The 23,854-nt window shown below is 44.0% G+C and overlaps 1 protein-coding gene across 3 annotated transcripts in view; it reads right to left on the minus strand.

Annotated features, from left to right (window-relative positions):
* LOC119166710 (nischarin) overlaps positions 1–23,854 on the minus strand; it is a 289,672-nt gene that overhangs the window by 117,293 nt on the left and 148,525 nt on the right. For 2 of the 3 annotated variants that reach the window (XM_075882435.1, XM_075882433.1), the window contains exons 7-8: positions 17,599–17,794; positions 5,301–5,435 (exon numbers count right to left, since the gene is read on the minus strand). In XM_075882435.1, the coding sequence (XP_075738550.1) occupies positions 5,301–5,435; positions 17,599–17,794 (331 nt within the window). The remainder of the gene's footprint in view (positions 1–5,300; positions 5,436–17,598; positions 17,795–23,854) is intronic. The other variant, XM_075882434.1, reaches the window with a different exon arrangement.

The raw sequence follows: 23,854 nt of genomic DNA on the forward strand, positions 1-23,854 counted from the left end.
ACAGTTCGCCATGCCGACTCTGTGCCTGTTGCAGTGTTTCGTCTTCGTGCCGCTTGCTAGGTCGAAGGTTCATTGAGTGCATCCTTGATGTTTTCCGCAAGCTCTCAAGGTCGCCGTCGGTTGTTTCCATCCAATGAGCCACTTGTCTTCACCATCAGTGTCCCAGTCGTTTTCGTCTACGGCTCAGCCCAGTTATGCCCAACTCCTCAATGGCACCGTTCTATGTCTTCCAAGTAACGATGGGACACTCCGATGACTGTGGCGTGTGCTGCAACTATCCTGGCATGAAGTGGAAGAACTGTAGGACCATCAGGAACTGCTGTGAAAGGGTAGTACGAACAGCCTCACTCGGGTCTTTCGAGGTCGACTGCCACCATTCGCGCGCCTACGCTGACAGCCTTTATAACCAGGGGGTTACTGCTTCCGTCACCGTAACGACACTGGTTTCCCTGGTCTTCGCAGCTCAAAACTCCACAGCACAGTGAGAACTCATCTTACGGTGGTTTTCCACACACAGCTTGAGTCGGGCGTCACGAGCTTTCCTTCAACCGATCCCGCAAGTGGACGTAGTGCGCCATCGCCGCATTCCGACCTTGTGCCCTTTTACATAGGACTCAAATGATAAGCGCGGCTTGCTGAAATGAAATCTAAGTTATTGACACTGTTTTCAGACACGAAGTGGATTTAACATGCTTCAACATTTTGCTTCGGCTGTCTTCTCTCGATGAAAGTTTTTCTTTTTGGCAGCTTGGAAAGAAACGATGGCAGGTTAAGAAACACATTGGCACACTTTTCAGTACAAAACTTGCCTTGATTACCGCGAGCGATTGGGACTTTTTTCCCATCGACAACATGCCTGTATGTTTTCAAGATGTCCTCGGCATGAAAATGCACATAGCAAACTTGCTATTTGTTCGACAGCCTTTTGTAAAGACGACAAATTGTGCGATCCTGCACTGCACAAAAAGCGGATCACATGGTGTCCAGCAAATGTGTGAGAGAACTGTTAGTCCAATAGTCACTTGCGCATCCAGGCACACTTGGCATTGCAGATGAACAAACATGCACGTTACACAGAAAACAGCAGTATGCAAGATCTCTTCAGTATTAGTACTACAACATGCGGACACAGCGCAACCTCAGACAAACAAGCACATGTTTTGGCGCACATTGCTGGACTGGCTGAAGTCTGTTGCGGCAGCAATGCCACTTTCAGCCACCGCATGCGGCAATGCTGTGCAACGCCGCCGAGTTTTCAAACTGGACAGGTTCTATAAATGTTGGTTGACACTACCATACCCACTTCCATATTGCATGTTCTTGTTAGGCCAGCTAATGAAGCTAGCGTTACCTCATGCTGTGTAACAACAGACCTTAAAGGCAACTCGCTAACTTCGTATATAAATGTGGGCTACTTCCAACACCCCGCAAAACTTTTCGTGCCAAAGCAACTGCATGAAAGTAGGTCACGTGAAAGGTGTGTGCACAAATGAGCTAGTACGTCCTTGTTGCGCTTAGACCTGTTATGCTGACAATTTTCTCTTTATTACATTCCTGCACAGCCTCAGTGGGCATTACAGCAAGGGGGTTACAGTCAAAAAGAAACGAAGTAATCTAACTCATAACGTGTGGTAAAACACATCATTGTCCAAAATGCTCACAATGTCCAGTGATAGAGCGTTCCATTCTGTCAAGGCTCTTGAAAAAAAATAAGAGTATGTGTAGAAGTTACCCGTGAAAGGAAATTCAGACTTAAGTGCATGGTCTTTGAATTTGGGACCTCCTTCTGTATACAGTTAAACCTGGATGTAACGAAATTGAGAAATTCTTTGATACAGTCAAAAAGAAACGAAGTAATCTAACTCATAACGTGTGGTAAAACACATCATTGTCCAAAATGCTCACAATGTCCAGTGATAGAGCGTTCAATTCTGTCAAGGCTCTTGAAAAAAAATAAGAGTATGTGTAGAAGTTACCCATGAAAGGAAATTCAGATTTAAGTGCATGGTCTTTGAATTTGGGACCTCCTTCTGTATACAGTTAAACCTGGATGTAACGAAATTGAGAAATTCTTTGAAGAAAAAATCGCTATAGAGAGGATTTTGTTATATGCAGGTTCAGTACAAAAATACGAAAAATAAATGCACAAATTAAACAAAAAGGGAACTGAAGGCAGATCTAACCCAAAATACTTATTAGGTGCTAAAAAAATGCATTATTGCAATAGCAATTATATGGACACTCTCGATGGGTTTTTGCTCTCGGCGCCATGTTCCATAAAAAGTCCAAATAGATAACATGTGCCTGTGCATCGTAACACTGCTGAAGCAGAGATCAACTGAGCCGCTCCATCTCTATTGCCTAGAGGGCGCATACGATGACATCCCCCCGCTTGTTCTAACTGCCATCGAATGCTTAAACAGAAAGAAAACCACCCATATTGAATGAGCATAAAAAAATACAAGGGAGGGAGGGGGGGTGCATTGAGTAGCAATGGTGAACATTTATTTTAAGGGTGCGATCGCGATGACTGGCGCCTGTTATCTCGCCGAGCATCAGTGTGCTTTCAATGCGAAAAGATTGTGTGAAAAGAGCCCTTCTCTTTAGTGTCTGTATTTGCTTACACCAGCGTTAGGAGTTTCACGATATCTGATCCAAAAGAGTTGGCTGCCAGCCTTACTTCGTATAACATTACAATTTGTTGCTGTTGCATTCATTGCATTGCATTCAAAGTGCAGTCGTGTTGTTGGCAGAGCTAATCAGCTAATCGCATAGGCTACATTTCTCGAACAAGCAACGCAAACGGAAACGTGTGACGAGTTATCACCGTGGTCTTGGAGGGTTTCCATCAGCGCCTAATTTGACCTTCGGTAGTAACGACACGATTATCTGCATAAAAAAAAAAAAGCAATGCTGAACGTTGTCGGGGGCCACGCCATGCCCACGCAGTGAAACTATGCACGCACGGCGTCGGAAACGAAGAGCGAACAACATTGATAGCGCGAAAAACTACTCGGCGAAGCGACCTCCATATCTAGTGCGAACAAAAATATGTGACACCAATTGAAAACGTGGAACTGCCAACGCAACACTAGTTTTTTCTTTTTTTGACTTAGAGGAGGAGGGCACATCTGGGCATGCGCCTCCGGGGGCAAGAAAGGTGGCAATGCCAGCTCGTGGGGCGTAGGGCCATCTGCCCACCTCGCGCACACCCTCAGGCAATAACGAGCACTTGCTCTCGCCTGGGAGTCGCCGGGGCCATGAGCATGCCACCGCCGCTTCCCACTTTTTCAGTGGTGGGGCAAGCGCAGAAGATGAGCGCTCATGCCAAAATGTCAAAATCTGAGGCGAAACTCTTAGATTGTCCATTACGAAAATTCGCTATATCAAGGTTGTCTCTCACAGTTACTTTGTTACATAGAGGTCGCAAATACATGTGCTCCTATGGAGTAATGATGGAGAATAAAAAACTTTGTTATGAAGGTTTGTTATAATCAGGTTTGGCGGTATCATCCTTTTTTAACCTATGTACTAGTTAGAGTAAAATCTCGACAAAACGTAACTTTCACACACCTTTCTTACTCTATGCCAATAACAGAAGTTTAAGCGGTGTGAAAAAATTTCAGTGTAAGGTTTTTTCTGTCAAGTTTGTAGTACTTGCTACAAAAATTTTTGTTTGCTTTCTGTCATGCTTAATGTCCTAGTACTATAATCAAGGTGTCTTGCAAATTGCATGGATCAAATTCCCGGACCGATGCCACGAACACTACAGCTGACTCTCGTTAATTCAAACTCTGATAATTGATACTTTCAGTTAATTCAAACAAAATTCAATATTTTGGTTGGCTCTCTATGCTTTAGATGTATTTAAGAGCGTCTTAATTTAAACTCATCACTTGGTCCATTCATACTTTTTGCAGTTCCATACCGAAAAATATCTGCTACTTTCACAATACTATTTAAAAATTTGTGCTTATATAATCCTAACAGTCTAAAAATTAAAAATGACAAATAAGCGCCTTAGGCCTCCGAGGAGAAAGGCTTTGCTAGTAAACAAATGGCGCAATGAAACACATGCACGGTAAAGCATGATGCTTTTCAACTGGTATAGAGAGGTTTGTGCTGAAGGCACATATAGCAAACAATCAGTTCGCAATTCACGGATTTCTTTAAAAGGTTTGGTCAGCAGTGAATGGCCAATAAACTTGCAGACCTTACATCTGTGTTTTTTGTTCATTGGGTGTAGTTGGCATGAAAATTTTTAGACGTGATCCAATCAATGCCTAATCCTAATGTGTGGTGTCACCTGAGCCCAGATTCATATATCCGAGAACTTCTGATAATTCAAACTTCTTGATAATTTGAACAAAAATCAGAGGTCCCTTCGAGTTTAAATTAACGAGAGTCTAGTGTATTTTGAAAAAAAAAAAAAAGTTGGCCACAAATCAGACAAAAAAAAACAGCAGAGAACATACTTATTTCATTTGCCTTTATTCTGCAAATGCACTTGTGTTATGCTTTGAAAGTGTTCATTTCTTTTTTTTTTTTTTTTCGAAAGATATATAGAAGTCTTACATTCTGCTTCAAGAGAACTCTTTGCTTTTTCTTGGTAGTCTGTTAGTCAATGTTGATGCTTGCTCCTCTATCTCCAGTCTTAGTTTTCTGTCTGTCAATCTTTATTGTTTACAGCTGCTATTTTAAACACTGTGAACATGTTGGTACAGTCGAATCCCATTAATTCGAACAAGCTTATTTTGAACTCATGCTGTGGTCCCATCAAAGCTATGTGTATTCCAATGGACAAAAACGCCCTGTAATTTGAACGTGCAAGAACTTGTGACGGTTAATTTCAACATACCGCACTCCGAAAATGCTCTCAGCATCACGCCCAATCCCGTGGGAACACCTCCGGCACCTCAGCCTTGGGCGCGAAGGAAAAGAAGAAAAAGAAAGAAAGGGCTGCGCCAGAATGTTTGCTATCTCTCAAATGCTGATCTGGGACATGCCTGTGCCAAGCTTCTCCATTTTCTGTCTCTGCCACGTAGAAATCCTTCTCCTTTAAACGCCGCACGCAAAAAGAGAGAGGAAAAAAAAAAAAAAGCTGTTGCAGAGTATTGGCTCTCTCGCCGATCTGTGACGCGCCGGTGCCACGCTTCCCTCTTTCCCGTCCTTGCAACATAGAGACCCTTGTCCTTTCAACGCCACGCGCGAAAAAAAAAAAAAAAAAAGCTGCCACGGTTGCGTTCATTCTCTCTCAAATGTTGATCTACTTCTCTTCCTGTGGAGACGCTCCTCCTTACTTGTCATGTGCTGGCCACGCTCCGGCTGCGGCTCAGAGGGTAGCAGTGGAGATGCAGTCGCCGCCGGCAGCCGTCGTCTTAAGAGAGTGTTGGCGCTGGACAGTGCCGCGTGCAACTTCTCTTGCCAGGAGAATGCTGAAGCCAAAGTAGAAATGCTTTGCAAACTGCATGCGAAATTGATTGACTCGCTAAAAAGCCGTGTGCAGATGGGCATCACCGATTACTTCAATTAATGATGGATGTACTGTTATTTGTGAATAAATGTAAGTCTTCTGAAACTTCCCCCTCGAGTGTTAGCTCAATGCACACGCACCACTGCATGGTGAGCCCTCCATTTATTTAGCTTTCATTAATTTCAACTTCTTTTACTTCGAACAAGTTTTCGGGCCCCTTCGAGTTTGAATTATCGAGATACGACTGTAATTTCAGTGGTAATATATAATTTTGTTAGGGCACCAGCCATCAAGACAGAATAGAGCACCCCTTAAGTGCTAAAAGCAATTTTTCCTGATAATTCTCAAAAACACACTCCTAATACTTCCCTTTATAATGCAGGGTTGCCGTGAGCATGAGACAAGTTTCACATCAAACTGCAGCTTCGTGTGATAATCTTTGTCCACAGCCTCTGTTGCTCCCTGTCACAAAGTGTGCGAGTTGCGTCGGCAAAGTGCTTTCTGAGCACACCTTGCCAAAAGTCATAGCAGCGCATTTTTTGGTGGTTGCCACCTCGCCCGTGTTTTCTTTTACTACGATTATCAGCAAAAGCATTACCACAATCACGTGGAACTCTGAATAGTTAAATGGCCAATCTTTGCCCGTATCATAAACCATTTTAGACTTGGAAGCATTTGCGACACATTGTGGCATATGCAAGTTCCGTGACACAGTAAACTTTTAGGGCACAAAATATTATTGCGGTATGCAGTTGGTGCGCACTAGCCCCGCCGTAAGCATAACGACCACTAGGGCTTAAGCGGTCTACGTAAGCATTAGTCTCTATGAGACTCAGTCGGGGATTCGTCGCAATTACGTTTTAAGTGACAGTACGTTTAAAGCAGGTATGTACCAACTAGGTTTGACTATACTGGGCCCAGGAAGGACGTTGTAAAGTGCAGCAAGTGCCGAGAACTAATGTGACTAGACTTAACAGTTCTGCTTTACAGTTCAGACACAGCTTGTTAGGTAGTCGGTGAACAGTGAGAATTCCCCCCGACAATGTCGCTCAGCACTCGTCAATGTGCAGTTTGCAAACAAAAGGTGGCCCGGGAAGGAACCAGTTGAGAAGATTTGCACGACTTCTTTAGCCTTTTTTTCTCATTGACAACAACACCAATTGTTCGAACAGTGTTTATGATGAGTGAGAGCACGTTCTTTATATGTGGCCAACTGTGCAGCTGAATTCTACATGCACTGGCTTCTCACCGTGTTACATTGGCTTTGCGATCAAGGCGATGTGCTACGAGCGCTGGGACGTATGCGAGCAGCAGTTGTACCACATCTGGTCAAACTCAAAGTAGGAATAATAATAATAATAATAATAATAATAATAATAATAATAATAATAATAATAATAATAATAATAATAATAATAATAATAATAATAATAATAATAAATTAATAACAATAATATTAATAATAATAATTTATTTCCACAGATACAGTGTTGATGGAGAAACTGGGAAAAAACGTGACAGGCCACTTGACAAAGTTCCCAACCACCAATTACATCAGGCAGAGGGAGTGGTGGCGACAAGATACATAGAATGGTCACAGTAACTCACTTTCGTTACCAAAATTATTAACGCACAAGTAATGAAGGCATTTTAAATGGAGGCATTACAGGTTGTGTACACTTGATTAAAAAAAAACATGGATGAGCATGGTTGAAAAAGCTTTGTGCAAATATGGCAAAAGAAAACATTAAGAGCAGACTAGAAAAGATGCACAGAACATGGCAACACATTGCATGATAAACATAAGAAGGTAAAGGCTAATGATGTGCTTTAACAGTTATAATTAATCAAAAATTTGCAGAGCTGTGCTAGTGCAATGTTTGTAATTTCAATGCCTACGAAATGGAGTTTATTTAGTTGTAACAGTAACTGATAAGACACTCTTTGCATACCATAATTTGTTCTTGTGTGAAGAAGTACCTCACACAAGAGCAAACTAGCTTAGCTTTACAATAGGCATAACAAATGATCGACATCTGAGACTGAATTGGGAGCAGTTTTTGGAGCAGCAAAATTTCAATTTCGGAGCTGACAAACCTTGCTTTGGAGCAGTCAGTGGTACTTAATATGTCGTCCTGGGAGCTTGAAAAAGCAAAATTTTAGCAACGTGGGACACAAGTGCATCTTTTAATTTATTAATAATACACATTACACTGAAACAGGCTTTGAAGAAAGTTTTGAACAGATTATCACCAGGTATGAACTGCCCTACCTTTACAAATACTACGCGACCTATCCAGCTCTATTAACAAACATAAAATCACATTTTGAAAATGGTTTTGAAAAGTAGGTTCGCCGGAAACATTAGAAGAGAGAAACGCATCACACTCATAAAGAAAAAAAGAAGCAATTGCACAAGAACCATGGTTACGTAACAGTGGGCCTTCTCTTAAAAAAAGAGACATGCTATCGTCAAGTGTACTGCAAGCTTTTAACCGACAACAAAAGCGTGATGCTGCGCTGTTCCCGGCCACCTCATGAGGGACCAATTTCAAGAGTGGGGCACGTATAAGCCGAGAAACCTCGCTGCACCAACTATCTTGTAAAGCGGGTGCGTATGGCACTAAGTGATAAGCGAATGGTACCAGGTGATAACGCCTCTCGACGTGCGCCACCACGCGTAATTAGTAATGTTAGAGTACGTCAATGCTTTGACGGACTCTGGCACTGCCCACGTTAGCCTGTTTTATTTTCCTTATTATCGATGGCCATCGACTTGCAATTGCCACTTGCACTGCTCCGCGGTCCACGCAAATGAACTGCCCAACGAACAGAGTCCACATTTGTTGAGGAAAAAAAGAAGTATGGCAGTCACACTGCGAAACCATCAACGATCGAAACACCAGTCGAACGTAAAGCTAAGCCAAAAGGTCATGTAGCCCAGAGCCAGCATGCAGCTATGCCTCTTAAAGCGCTCGTGCGAGTTTCGATTAGAAAACAAAGCAGTATTGCAAATCACCGATGCGTCGCGAGTCACTAACAAAGCGCCGAAGTGTCCGTTTAAACTGGTTTAAACACCACGGGTTCTGTGCACCACGGGTTCGCGAATCGTGCAAGTTCCATACCATGCACTATTGATGTGAATTTAGTACTGCTAGCAAGTGGGTGTCTCGCTAACTGCAGACACCGATGTGTGGAACGCGCGTGCATAGGCAACCGCACGCAGCAGTGTCCACATGAAAACCCTAACGACCTGACAAACGTGCTACACACAACAAAGTACCTGAGAGTCAAAATCCCACTATGCATGCTGCTCGGTTAGGGTGGCTAACTCGGTGGTTTTCGCAAAGTGACAGTGGCACCAGAACACACAACCTAGCTGGCAGAAGCAGCACGCTCGATGCATGGCAGCACATTTTTGCGGGGTCACGCATATTTACAACAGCTTACAGGAGATTATGGGGGCACTATGGGAGCCTTCGTGACCACAAAGGTATCAAGTAAAGAACACGCTAGGGCGTGTCTTCATTTCTTGGTATTCCTGGCACTGCTCAGAAAATTATGTAGCCAGCTCAGCCTTTTTTCCCCACTGAAGCAGAGGTTGGCATCAAAATTCTTGCTTTTTCCGGAGCACTTCTGTGTAGTTTTCTCAATTCGGGGTCACGCATATTTACAACAGCTTACAGGAGATTACGGGGGCATTGTGGGAGCCTTCGTGACCACAAAGGTATCAAGTAAAGAACACGCTAGGGCGTGTCTTCATTTCTTGGTATTCCTGGCACTGCTTAGAAAATCATGTAGTCAACTCAGCCTTTTTTCCCCACTGAAGCAGAGGTTGGCATAAAAATTCTTGCTTGTTCCGGAGCACTTCGGTGCAGTTTTCTCAATTTTTATGCTTTTGGAGCAGCATGGGGCAAGAAAATGGAAATGTATCAAAAATGTGCAATATGAGCAGCTGTCTCTCCCTTGTAAACGGCATCTACTTTTTTTTGCAAAAGATCAAAATTCTGAATGACCGCATTTTTATTCGTTAGAAGATGTCTATATTCCGCAGTGCCGAGCTGTTGCCACTTGGCTACCATCATCACTGTCATCGGTGATGATGATGGAATGACTTGGAATGACAGTGACATCATCCCCGTCATTCTAAGCCTGCTCCAGTTCCCTGCAGACGAAGGCCTCTCCCAATGATGACCAGTTTATCCACGTGACCTCTACTCCATTTCCACAGAGGCTAAATGACAGGCATTGCTAAAACTGCGGTTGTCTACCACCAGTTTAGAAGCTTCGATAAGAATTTACGAGAGAGGCCAGTCTGTTTGCAAGAGAGGGTGCTGCCCTCTTGATTACTCTGAGCACAAAAAAAAAAATCGCATACCTAGATGCTACAGGCTTAAAAATTTTATGCAGTTCTTGCTGTCTTCCTTTTTAGTATGAATAAAAAATGTTTGAGAAACAGGAAATTCACTTATGAGTAGTGCATGCCCTGTGCCCTTTCTCGGTCCTCACGTTTTTTTTTTAGTGCTATGGCTCCATTGAATGCAAAAAACCAACTACCGTATTTTCTCCCGTAATGAATGCACTCACATAATATAAATGCACCCCCAATTTCAGTCGCCTAAATTTGAATTTTTTGTTTTCCCCGGGTAATAAACGCACCACCTACATTCATCTGCTGCAGTCCTACTAACCGACACCTGGCGCCTCCTTACCCGTTGGATCTCTTCTATTTTTTATTATTATGCCCACCCCCCTCAGCAACCTCGACTTGCTCCCCCCCCCTCCCCCCACCCGTTGCCGCGTGCCATATTGTTTTTCTTTCTGGTTAGTGTGGCACGTTCTTCGTCTTTTGTATCTGTGCGCCACATCGGGTTTCACCAACGGTGCGAGTGTAGAGACGCAGCTTATAAGCACAGCGAGCCAAGGTCACAAAACTGCTCATGCCAACTGATGGTCCCTTCCTGCCAATACGAAACTTTAAGGCCCAACGACGTGCATGAGATTTTCAAGCGATGACAACAGGATTTGCTGTCGTGAAGAATCATGTCGCAGTTTTCTGAACAACCATAAATAAGCGCTTGTTGCCCAGAAAAGATTGTGACGATTTCAGCAACATAGTAGCACTCTCGTTTCTCGCTTCGCTTGTTCTCCCCCTGTACAGGAACTTCGCATGTGAAAGAGAGGCACCGGCCGTATCTTGTTGTTTAGCTTGTTAGCGACAATTTGTTTTGATGTATTGGGGGTCGCTTGTTGATGATGATGATGTTTGATGTTTTATGGCACAAGGGCCATTTCATGGCCAAAGAGCGCCAGTTCATCTTACTAAAAACATGGACAATGATTGTGATAAGCGGCTGTATAAGGGCCATAAAATTCCTCGCGGTAAGGCGGGTAAAAACATACAAGTAATAAAATCATGACCATGTCGTGAAAGGTGTGTGCGGTGTGAATAGATGAACAAAAGTTGGTGATAATAAAAGACGATGGTGGATATGTATGGCATTAGCACAAGTGCCTCACTCGTTCATACCCTTGCGTCCAAGGGCCGTGAGGCAAGTGCTTTCTTGTGTAACCACCGCAGCAAAAACCTCTCTGGAGAGGTCATGCTACGAGATGCCCGGGTATATGATGTGAAAACTATGAATTTCTTTAAAAAACGCTAACAATGATTTGTGACTAAAAAGCGGTTCCCTACCGACGAACATTGCAGGGTGTAAAGGTATATGTTGTCGGTAGGGTAATGGAAAGTGTTGTTTTCTTACAGTGTCCAATTGTTTGCACTCAATTAAAATGTGAAGGACTGTCAATACTTCACCACATCTGTCACACAATGGTGGATCGCCACCGGACAAAAGGTGTGTGTGTGTCGTGTATGTGTGTCCTATCCTGAGTCTCGTTAGTATTACCTCTGTATGACGCGATTTCTATACGGGCAGCCAATGACCAAGGTGTGGCTTAATAACGTGTAGTTTGTTTTGTGTGTGTGTATCCCACTTGCTCTGCCAATATACTCTGAGGTTTCGTTTGAGAGACGGCTTAAGATCAACGGCCGGGATTGATATGGATGTAGGGGCAGTGCTTTTGTGGACGGATGCAGCGAGCTGATCCGCCCTCACGTTGCCTTGAATCTCACGGTGCCCTGGCACCCAGCACACTACAACATGTTGTTTGAGTGTGTATAGTGTGCATAAAATGGAGTAAAGTGAGACAAGGACTGGGTTTTTGTGTTTTTTAAGAGTGTGCAGAGCCGTTACTACACTGAGGGAGTCTGTATAAATTACTGCTTTTTGTATTTGTAATTGCTTGATGTGTTTAGCCGCCACAAGTATTGCATAGGCTTCCGCTGTGAAGATACTTGTGCCTGGATGTAGAGGGCCAGCATCCGAAAAGGATGGGCCGACAGCAGCGTAGGACACAGAGGAGTTAGACTTGGAGGCATCTGTAAAGAACTCAGGACGTGTGTATTTGTGTTGAAGTTCCAGGAAGTATGTTCGGATATGGGCAATAGGCGCATGTTTTGTAACTTCAAGAAAGGACACATCACAGTCTATAGTCTGCCATTGCCACGGTGGCAGATATGCTACAGGAGCCATTAAACTATGTTCAAGTGAGACTCCAGTTTCCTCAGCTAGACTTTTCAGGCGAACTGAGAAGGGCTGCCTCATCGAAGGCCTGTTTTGAAACAGAATGGAGCTCGACAAATCAATAATAGTGGAGTATGAGGGGTGCTTCTTATCTGCTTTCACCTTAAGGAAATAAACAAAGGACATGTAAGTTCTCTGCAGATGAAGCGACCACTCGTTTGACTCAACATAAAGGCTTTCTACGGGGCTGGTGCGAAAAGCACCCGTAGAAAGGCGGATGCCCAAATGGTGCACGGGGTCCAGCATCTTCAAGGCACTTTGAGTAGCAGACTGATAGACAACGGCCCCATAATCTAAGCGGGTGCGAATGAGGCTTTTATAGAGGTTCATGAGGCATTGCCTATCACTACCCCACGTAGTACGTGACAACACTTTTAAAACATTCATGGCTTTTAAACATTTTGTTTTTAGATACTTGATGTGCGGTACGAAGGTCAACTTGTTGTCCAAGATTAATCCTAAGAATTTATGCTCCGCATTGACAGACAGACGTTGACCGTTCAATTCAATATCGGGTTCTGAGTGCATGCCTCTCTTTCGGGAGAACAAGACACATGTGCTCTTTTGTGGGTTCAGTCGGAATCCATTTTCCTCTGCCCATTTGGAGACCTTGTTTAACCCTAACTGGACCTGTCGCTCACACATTACCAGATTGCAAGATCTAAAGCCAAGCTGGACGTCGTCGACATATGTACAATAAAACATATTGCGAGGGATGGACAAGTGCAAGGAATTCATCTTGATGAGAAAAAGTGTGCAGCTAAGTACACCACCTTGTGGCACGCCTGTTTCCTGGACAAATGTTTGGGAAAGAACCGTGCCCACTCGGACACGGAATGTCCGGTTTGACAGGTAACTTTCGATTATGTGAAACATTCTTCCGCGCACGCCAAGGTGAGAGAGGTCTCTTAGAATTCCGAAACGCCATGTTGTATCATAAGCTTTTTCGATATCGAGGAATACAGAGAGAAAATATTGTTTATGGACGAAAGCGTCCCTGATCTGTGCCTCGATACGAACAAGGTGGTCTGTGGTGGATCTACTTTCTCGAAACCCGCACTGAAATGGGTCGAGCAAATTGTTTGTTTCAAGGAAATGTACAAGTCTGCAGTTTATCATTTTTTCGAAGATTTTGCACAAGCAGCTTGTAAGTGCAATAGGCCTATAACTCGAAGGTAAAGAAGGGTCCTTGCCCTCTTTCAAAATGGGAATTATAATAGCCTCTTTCCAGGAGTTAGGGATAGTGCTAGAAAACCAGATAGCATTGTACAAACAAAGTAAGGTTTTTCGTGTTTCGATCGGTAGGTTTTTTAACATTTCATAAACGACATGGTCAGAACCTGGGGCAGAAGTACTGCAGGAGTTTAGAGACATTCGCAGCTCAGCTAGACTGAAAGCTTGATTATATGCCTCGTATCTAGTGCATTTGTGTTCAAGTTTCTGCTTTTCTATTCTTGTTCTGTATTTTTGGAAAGTGTCAGTATAGTGGGACGAGCTGGATACCCGTTCAAAATGTGCCCCGAGGAAGTTTGCCTGATCTTCCAAGGTATCACCTTGAGTGTTTACGAGTGGAAGTGTGTGTGCTTGTTTCCCTGCTATCCTACCGACCATGTTCCAGACTTTGGCCTCTTGTGTGTATGAATTGATCCCTGACAAAAACTTCTGCCAGCTTTCTCTCCTGGCCTGCCGACGCGTTCTCCTAGCTTGAGACTTTATTTTTTTGAAGGTTTCAAGATTTTCGGCTGTCGGTGAGTTCCGAAGCAGCCTCCAAGCTCTGTTTTGCTGCTTGCGCGCGTTTCGGCATTCAGAGTTCCACCATGGCACACGCCGTTTTCCAGGGTGTCCATTTGTTTGTGGGATGCATTTTGTTGCAGCATCAATCAAAAACGCTGTAAAGAAGTTGACAGCAGCATCAATGTTCAAAGTACTAATGTCATTCCAACCTAGACGAGCAATGGTATAAAACTGTTCCCAGTCGGCTCTGTTTATGAGCCACTTGGGAACACGTGGTGGACACTCAGTTACTGCATTTGTGCTCAAAACTACGGGGAAGTGGTCGCTTCCGTAAAGATTACTGACGACTTTCCACTGGAGTAGAGACACAAGGGATGGAGATACTATGCTTAGGTCTATGGAGGAGTAGGTGTTATTGGCGAGATTATAATAGGTTGGTTCTTTTCGGTTTAGGAGACACGCGCTCGACGAGAGAAGGAGCTGTTCGATCAGTCGACCTCGCGCGTCATACCGAGAGTCACCCCATAGCCTGCTATGCGCATTAAAGTCTCCAAGGAGAACATAAGGTTCTGGAAGTTCATCAATTAGAGAGTGTAAATCACGTTTTTGCAGCTGATAGCTAGGAGGAATGTAAATAGTGCAGATTGTGATCAGTTTATCAAAAAGAACCGCTCGAACAGCCACTGCCTCAAGGGATGTTTGGAGTTGTAAGTGCGTGCATGCAATTCCTTGATTCACTATGATGGCAACACCTCCGGATGATGTCATGGCATCATCACGGTCCTTTCGAAAAATAACGTATTTGCGAAGAAAATTTGTGTGTTTTGAATTAAGGTGTGTTTCTTGTACACACAGCACTTTTGGTGAGTGTTCGTGTAGGAGTTCTTGGATGTCGTCAAGGTTTCTGAGGAGGCCCCTGACGTTCCATTGTATAATTTGAGTGTTCATGGTGAATGTAAAATAATGCTGTGTGTACAAAAAGCTAGTGGCTGTTTAGACGGGAGTTTGAGTTCACTTAACAGGGCCGTCACCAGGCCCTGTTATTTGCTTTTTTGTTTTCTTGGCGCGCTCCAAGAAGCCACGCCGCTGTTTCGGCACCAAGGGTGCCGACGTATCCATTGCCTCCTCGGAGGCACTGAATGCCCGCACGTGCGGGCTGTTAGTTTGGATTTTGGGCCTCACCTGGTGAGGGGAGGCCTTGAGACCCGAAGACTCTGGAGTCTCCGGTCTCTGTTTGGGAGTTAGCGGTGTAGCCTGGGCTACAGCCGCCTTGGGGGCAGGTGCCACAGCCGACGGCTCGCTCTGCGCGGGCCGAAGGGGTGGCGAGGGCTGGTGCGGCGTTGCCCCCGACGCGCCGCATCAGCATATGTTGCGCCGTAAAATGGCGACACTCTTCGTCTTGCTTCTTTGAATGTGATGTTTTCTTTGACTTTAAGAGTGATTATTTCTTTTTCTTTCTTCCAGTTAGGACACGAACGCGAATACGTGGCGTGTTCCCCGTCACAATTCACGCAGTGAGGCGTAGTAACACGGTTATCAGATGGGTGGCCGTGGCTACCACATCTTGCACAAGTTTCCTGACCCCGGCAGTTCTGCGAGCCATGACCAAATCGTTGACATTTACAACATCGTCTTGGATTGGGAATGTAGGGACGGACAGGGAGTTTGATGTAGCCTGTGTCTATAGATGAGGGCAGTGTGCTAGATGCAAAAGTGAGTATTATATGTTTGGTAGGTATTTCTTTGTTGTCGCGTCTGATGACGATTCGTTTCACATCCGTGACATTTTGCTCTTTCCACCCTTCAAGCAGTTCCTGTTCAGACATTTCAAGAAGGTCTGCTTCTGAAACAACTCCGCGTGAGGTGTTCATTGATCTATGAGGTGAAACAGATACTGGGATATTACCAAAAGCTTTGAGACTGCCAAGTTTTTCATAGTGGTGTTTTTCTGGCAGCTCAAGGAGAAGGTCTCCGCTAGCCATCTTTGTAACCTTGTATCCTGGGCCAAAGAGCTCAGTCAGAGATTTAGCAACGAGAAATGGAGATATGGCTCTGGCTTGTTTTGTTGGCTTTTCGCTGTGCACTACATGAAATTTCGGAAAACAATGTCTGGGTTGGTTGAAAATTAATATTTCATCGGTGCGTCCCCTCTTAAGCGGAAGACGATCTAAGAGATGGGGAAATGCAGGTGTTCCCATAGTAGTGTACTTTTTTTTTCGGCAGCAATGGCGACCACCCACCATGGAGTCCAACCAGGGGACGCTGAAGCACTTAATAGCATAAGGCTGCAGACGCCAGCCGTACATTGCCACTATAACCAAATATAACTACTCAAGGTTGAGTAATTACACAAGGTTAACCCTTGCCGCCAGGAAAAATCGGAAGTAAATGGAAGAGAGAAGAAGACAGGACCAATTTAAAGATGAGAAAAGACTAAGATGTAGGAAGAGAGAGATAGGAAAAGGCGACCGCCGATTTCCCCTGGGTGGGTCAGCCCAGGGGTGCCGTCTACGTAGCCGGGGCCAAAGGGGTGTGTTGCCTCTGCCGGGGGGCCTTAAAGGTCCAATCACCCAGCGTCGGCTCAACCCCCAGGATCCCCTTTTCCCCGGACACGGCAAAGCCACGCACGGCTAGGCGTGGGAGGGAGCCGAAACCCCCCCGTTAGCTCGGGTCCGTGGTGTCGCTACACACCAAACGCCTACTTGCGCAGGCGCCCCTGCGGGGTGGGGGTCGCTTGTTGCAATGTTAAGTACTTGCTACAATATGAATGGCGTGGTCACGGTCGTCATGCGAGGTTGCCACGAAGTTAGCAAAGTGCGTCGTAGCGCATGCCTCTGGGCGCCTTTCGAGGTCACAGCAGTTACCACTGTTTCGGTTAAACGATTGGGAGAAAAAATAAGCGCAAAACACTTTTTTGGCGTGCGCGGGCGACGCGGGAACAGCTTAAAGATAGCGCTATCAACCACCGAAGATAAGTAAAGTGTAACAAAGAAGCTGTTTCCAGACAGTGTACACGTATGTCGATTGCAAAAAGCGAAGCAACCTATCTCTCTCTCTTTTTTTTTTTTTTGCATTACCCCATTTTTCGCTGATCCTGAAAAAGTCTTCATAATATTTACCTTGCATAATGAACGCACCCCCAACTTTCCTTTGATGTTTCGAGCAAAAAGATGCGTTCAATACGCGAGTAAATAAAGTAGTCCAAAAGTCTAATCTCTAGTTCCACCTCCGTATAGCCTATCCTGCACAGCCTCACGGTTTTTTTCTGAATCAATAACACCCCAGCCATCGCTGACAGTGACGTGCTGCTCTGCCTATGGCATAGTACTTCCAACCCGTTTCTAGCTTTTGTTCTTCACCCACGAAAGCTGTTATCTTGGATATCATGGCAACGTTTGGCGTGCTTCGCGACTGTTCGAAATACTTTTATTTAGAGTGCATGCTATTTTAAAGCTCTTGCAAGCACCAGCGATAAAACTATAACCTTCAGTGCCGCGTGTAAAAATGCCGATGCAGGTTACTGCAGATCAGTTTTTCAATGGCCAATGCTCCATTCACCTCTATCATTTTGCAGTGTGTATTGCTGCAGTTGGACTTTCCGTCTCCTGACCAGGGGTTCAGCCTAATTAATGTTTCCTCTTGGGCAACGTCGAGACTCGCGCGACAGCGCACGACATTTCTGCTGGGGTCAAACCTGCCGCGATGCAGTCGGTGTGGCATCAATGAGGCAAAAAAAGGGGCACTGACCAGCCAGAGAGTCGATTTGGTTTCCCGCCAGGCTCAATTGTCGCACGTTCCCGAGGCGAGTGTGCAGCGGGGGCAACTGGCGCAGTCTGTTGTCAGCCATGTTGAGCGTCGACAGGCGTGACAAGCACTCTAGGTTCTCCAGCTGCAACAGATTGTTACCCACCAGCTCCAGGTGCTCCACTGACGTCAGCAGGCGCTGCAATATAATATTTGTGGACGTTTAGCGTCCCGAAACAATGATATGATTATGGGAGACGCCATAGTGGAAGGCTCGGGAAATTTCGACCACGCAAGGTTATTTAATTAAGATGCATTTAAACCTAAGAACACAAGCCTCAATCACTTCCGCCTTAATTGAAAATGTGGCCGCCACAAACCAGATTTGATCCCACAACAGGCGAGTCGGCAGTCGAGCACCCAGGTCGGTCAGCAGGCACTGCAGCTGAAGCGAGTTAGTTGCTGCTGGGTAACAAATTTTCATCCCACCGTTGTCCAGACAGATTGTACACCTCATACTGAACAGTGTTTAAATGGCACTATAGCCAAATGAGACAGCACGCGGAAGTGCGTTTCGTTGCGGGTCAAACATGATAAAAGATAAAACAGCGCAAACTACAAGAGACGAATAAAATAATAACAGACAGGATGAGCACCGACTAACAACTGACTGTTTTATTGCTTCAATGCAATATAAAGAAAAAAGGTGCGGGGTAACAAGTCAAAGTAACTTTCAATCCATTCATCACGATATAATGTGTGGAACCTGTTAGTTGACAAGGACAATTTTAAGAGCTCACTTAGGCACATGAAGGATAGTTCACCTCTTCTTTGCTTAGGGTTATGCACAGTTCACTAACACGTATGTGTTCCCCCTTAGTTCAATCCCGAAAGCAACGGCTATCAGAGAACCAATAAAAGGAAGCTGGTATTGATTGATAAATTGTACTCTGGGAACTCTAATATTTTTAATTTCAACATTTAAACATACAAATAAAGGGAAAAGTGCTATTTTTGAAATCCCCCCAGAATAACCAGCAGAAATGCCACGCATTCCAAATTGTATTTTTTATGAAAACTAGACTTGCTGCCTGGCCTGCTTGCCTGCCTGCTTGCCTGCCTGCTTGGCCTGCCTGCCTGAAGTAATATTGAAAGACGAGCTAGTTGGTATGAGTGCATTATTACTTATTTTTAGCACACACTGACACACGGACAAAGAAAAGAAGGGTACAACACCAGCGCTACTATCAAATGAAGGTTTTATTTAGAAAAGGAACATTTATATATCAATGTAGTCACCCCCGGCCCATGTGCACCGACGTAATTTCAGATCCTAGTCTATCGTACCATACATCATGTGTTCATTATCTGCTTTAGCAATGACACTTTTTTTCTGAAAATTGTCACTGACAGGTGCCTGATACAGGATGATTGCCTAATGTTGATGTCAAATGCCTCCACGATCTCTCATGCAGTGTGATCATGGCGCCTAAACAAAATGATTGTACTTGAAAAGCGTGCCTCGCATCCACACTTTGCACAGTGTAAGGCCAAATATGTTAGCGACCTGCCCTTTAAAGATGAATGGTGACCCTTAAGTGAATATTTATGCAGCGACCAGTGTGCCACACATATACTCGTCCGCATGTGAGAAGAATGCTGTAAACAAGGTTAAACACACAAGAATAAAACAGACATTGTGCTAAATCTTGCAAGTTTGTGCGCCTCCTCGTCCGACAGCGTCCAGCTTCTTCCTAACCATGGGGCACCGCTTCGCTAGTTTATTCTTGGCCGTGAAAACAACATTTAGCCCACACCTATGGGCGGTATTTTTAGTTCGGTGTGACAGCGCATGCACGTACGGTATCACCGCTACTGTGCCTCGTTCATGTTCCTGCCGTCGGTCTTGGCTGCCTTTTATATGCTTAATAAGGCGCCTGCGAATTTCCTGCAAAACAGACTCGGGAAAGCCGGCGTATTTTAGCCTAATAACCTGCTCCCTGAAGCTTTCCTGTGGCAAATGATGACATGACTTGGTAATAGCGAAATTTAGACAACATTAGGCCACTCAGTTTTTTATTACCTTGGAATGGAAGGAGTAGTTCAGAAGGGGTTTTTGCGATCGGGAAGCGTACTTAAAGCATCTATGGTCGGCTGAAAAATATAGCCTAAGGTCTAAAAACTGCAAGGTGTTTTGAACTGGTACCTCGTAAGCGAATTTCAGCCCTCCTTTTTTTGCCTCAAAGGCTACCAGAACATCCTGGATAATCGTCTCTAATGGCACATTGCTGCCCAGTACCAGTTAATCATCTAGGAAGCGAAATACCGTATTGGTAACCCCCTGCAGATCTAGCAGTAAATCATGGTCCATTTTGCTCAAAGAAATGTCACTCTGTATGGGTGAAACTTTTGATCTGATACAAACTCCAGACTTTTGAACATACACCTTATCCTTGAATTCAAAGAAGGTATGTTTCAAGTAAAAACTGAGCAGCTCTAGAAAGCTTTCCACTGTGATACCACAGTTATAATACTGCAGTGTAATAACTGCCTGCCTTCGACATTTAGCTCTCCTGCTCGTTTCAATAATGTTATCGATACCAACATTGATAGGGCATAACATTACTGTATGACAAACATAATTAACCAGTCATACCATGAAAATCAAGACATGTATGCCATCAATGTCATGATTTACCTTTGATGATTGAGATTTCGCAAAACTGGTATTGTATGACATGACTGCTTGGCAAATCGAAGTGACAGCCCCTAACCTGGAAATCATGACATGCATGTCATGTCAGTCATGACTGAACACCACGCTCATGGTGCGCTCGTGGTAGTTTCGCTAGCTTCCCATAAACCAAATTCGGTATTACGGGACATAATGGATGATGAAGGTATATGATTGTTGCAAACATGATAATCATAAGATGCATGTCATGTAAAAACATGACTACATGCCACACTGATTCATGAGTGACTGATATGTAGGCTTTGATGCTCCAAAACCACAATATGATAGTGAGAGACGCCGTAGTGGAGGGCTCAGGAAATTTTGACCACTTTGGGTTCTTTTAACGCGCACCCAAATCTGAGCACACGGGCCTACAACATTTTCGCCTCCATCCACCACAGCCGGAATTCAATCCCGCGACCTGCGAGTAGGCAGCCGAGTACCTCAGCCATTAGACCACTGTGGCGGGGCTACATACCACACTCACAATGCGCTCGCGGCAGTTTTACTAGCTTCACACATAGCGAATTCGGTATTACATGATGCAAACAGATGACGTAGGCAAATGACACACTCAGATAGGATTATAATGACATGCATGTGATGCAACAACATGAATACATACTAGTACACTAATGAAGTACTCACAGTCGTATCGCTAGCTTCACATATACCAAATTCGGTATTACGGGACGTAAATCGATGCCGGAGGTGTGTGACTGGTGCAAACATGATAATCATGAGATGTGTGTCATGTAACAGCATCATTACATGCCACGCTCATGATGTGCTCGCGGCCGTTTCGCTAGTTTCACATTTACCAAGTTTGGTATTGCATGACGTGAATAGATGAAGAAGGCAAATGACACGTCCAAACATGATAATCATAATATCCATGATGATATGGCATGACATGACATGCTATGCCCATAGCACACTCACGGCCGTTTCGTTAGTTACACATATACCAAATTTTGTATCACTTTACATGAATGAACGACGAAAGTAAATGACACGCCCAAGCATGATAATCATGATATGCGTGTCACGTAAATTGTGACTACATGCAACGGTCATAGCGCTCGCGGCAGTTTCGCTAGCTCCACATATACCAAATTTCGTATCACGTGGCGTGAATAGACGACGAAGGTAAATGACATGTCCAAAATGATAGTCATGACATAGAAGTCATGCACGACTTAATTCACGTCCGTCTCGTAATGTGCCGATTTGAAAGTGACATATCAACCTTCCTCATTCGTGCTTCATTCATTTCATTTTTCATTTATTTTACCCTCAATCGCACATAGCTTTACAGAGGGGAGTGGGGTACAAAAATAGTAAACTATAAACAAGAGCAAACATAGTAACATCAAAATAATAAAGATTACAAGACATAAAAATTCGATGTTGGGCAATACACTAAATATATGCGTAAGTATTATCAGAAACATGAGGGAAACAGAGTAGAATGATATATATGTACAACATACACTTCACGTGTCACCACGTAAGTACTTCTGTATTGTAGAAGAAAACAAGTCATGATTTGAAATGGGAATCATGTGCGAGGGAAGGTGCTTCCAGTCGTCGGATGTGCGTGGGACGAAGGAATGATGGAAAGTGTTAGTGCAGCAGCTAATGACATGTACCTTATGCTGGTGATCTAAATGGGCTGAGTAATGGGATGGAGGGGTAATGAACTGAGCTTTTAAAAGTGTATGATTGCATATCTTGTGAAAAAGTATGAGACGAGATGCTTTGCGGTGTGATTCAAGTGACTGTAGTGAAAGGCTGTGTTTCATTGACATAACACTGTTAGTGCGATGGTAGTTAGATAGAGTGAAGCGTGCTGCGTTATTCTGTACTATTTCAAGCGAGTGAGTTAAGTTCAGTTGAAAAGGGTCCCAAATGGAGCATGCATATTCGAGTTTCGGATGAACTAGTGTTTTAAACATTGTTAGTTTTACGGCTTGAGGGGCACGGCTAAAGTTGCGTCGTAGGTACCCTAGCTTAGGGTTGCTATTGTAAATAACATAATTAATATGATGTTTCCAGTTCAAGTCAGATGTTATATGAATCCCCAAGTATTTATACGAAGTTACAGACTCTAGATCAACGGCATTTAAGATGTAGTTAGCAGGGGGTCCGGTAGTTCGTGAGATAAGTAAAACTTTACATTTGTTAGTGTTGAGGTCCATGTGCCAAGTTCTGCACCAGCTGGCAATATTATCAATGTCACTTTGCAAAGAACTAGCGTCAGAGTTAGATGAAATTTCTCGGTAAACAGCGCAGTCGTCAATGAAAAGGTGAATCGAAGAAATTGCAACATCGGGTAAATCGTTAATATAAATAAGAATAGTAAAGGGCCCAACACAGAACCCTGGGGCACACCAGAAGTAATGGGAGAAGAGGGTGAGCTGTAGTTGTTATCAACAACGAATTGTGAGCGATTAATTAAGAAAACTCGACCCAAGCAAGAATGCCGCCATCAATATTAAGGGTCCTAAGCTTATATAGTAGTAGGTGATGATTAATCTTGTCATAAGCCTTCGAAAAGTCTAAAAAAATGCAGTCGACCAGTGAACTCCGATCTAAAATTATATGTAACGAATGGGTAAAACAAAGCAACTGCATTTCACATGAGAATGATTTCCTAAATCCATGCTGTGACGTGCTAAAGAACGAATTTGATTCTAGAAAGGTGACCAAGTTAGAGAAGATTATGTGCTTCAAAAGTTTGCATGGTATAGAAGTAAGTGAAATAGGTCGGTAATTAGTAACAGAATGTTTGTTTCCTGACTTGTGTAGCGGAACCAGCTTTGCCTCTTTCCAAACGCGTGGCACCACACCTTCATTCAAAGACTGTTGGAATTTTTACACAGGAACATAGATGAGGCATGCTTAGTTTGTTTAAGGATTCTTGCGTTTATATTGTCAACACCACAAGCAGAGGACACTCTAAGTGATTCAATTAGTTTTACGATTCCATAAGCCTCAGTCACTGTAACAGACGTTCATGGATAGTTGCGCGCTGGTAAAGAGACGGTAGCAGAAGTGGACGATACTGAAACTTTCCGGACGAAATTTTCGTTCAGACGTGCTGCACACATCTCGGAAGACACGGGAAGGCCGTCCGAGTCAACAAGTACAATTTCACTGTCGTTGGTATTTGTAATATTTTTTCCAAAACTTTCTAGGGTTGCTGACAAGCATTGATGGCAGAGTGTTAGATAGAAAGTTAGTTTTAGCATCCGAAACTGCTGATGAGTAAACTCGGGCAGCACTCTCGTAGGTGCGCCAATGTTCCTCTAAACACTGGAGTTTCGCAGCACGAAACAAGCGTTTCTTTTTGTTAGAAAGTCGCTTTAAGTATGTATTGTACCAGGGTGAGCAGGAGCTCACAGGTATAGACTTTAAGAGAACAAAGGTGCGAGTAAGTTCGTAGATTTTGTTAATAAACAGATCCCAGTTTTCCTGCACGGTTCTATTATCAAAGTCACGTAGATAAGCGTCGTAAAA

The sequence above is a fragment of the Rhipicephalus microplus genome, unplaced genomic scaffold (genome assembly GCF_043290135.1).
Source record: "Rhipicephalus microplus isolate Deutch F79 unplaced genomic scaffold, USDA_Rmic scaffold_12, whole genome shotgun sequence".
NCBI classification, from domain to species: Eukaryota; Metazoa; Arthropoda; class Arachnida; order Ixodida; family Ixodidae; genus Rhipicephalus; species Rhipicephalus microplus.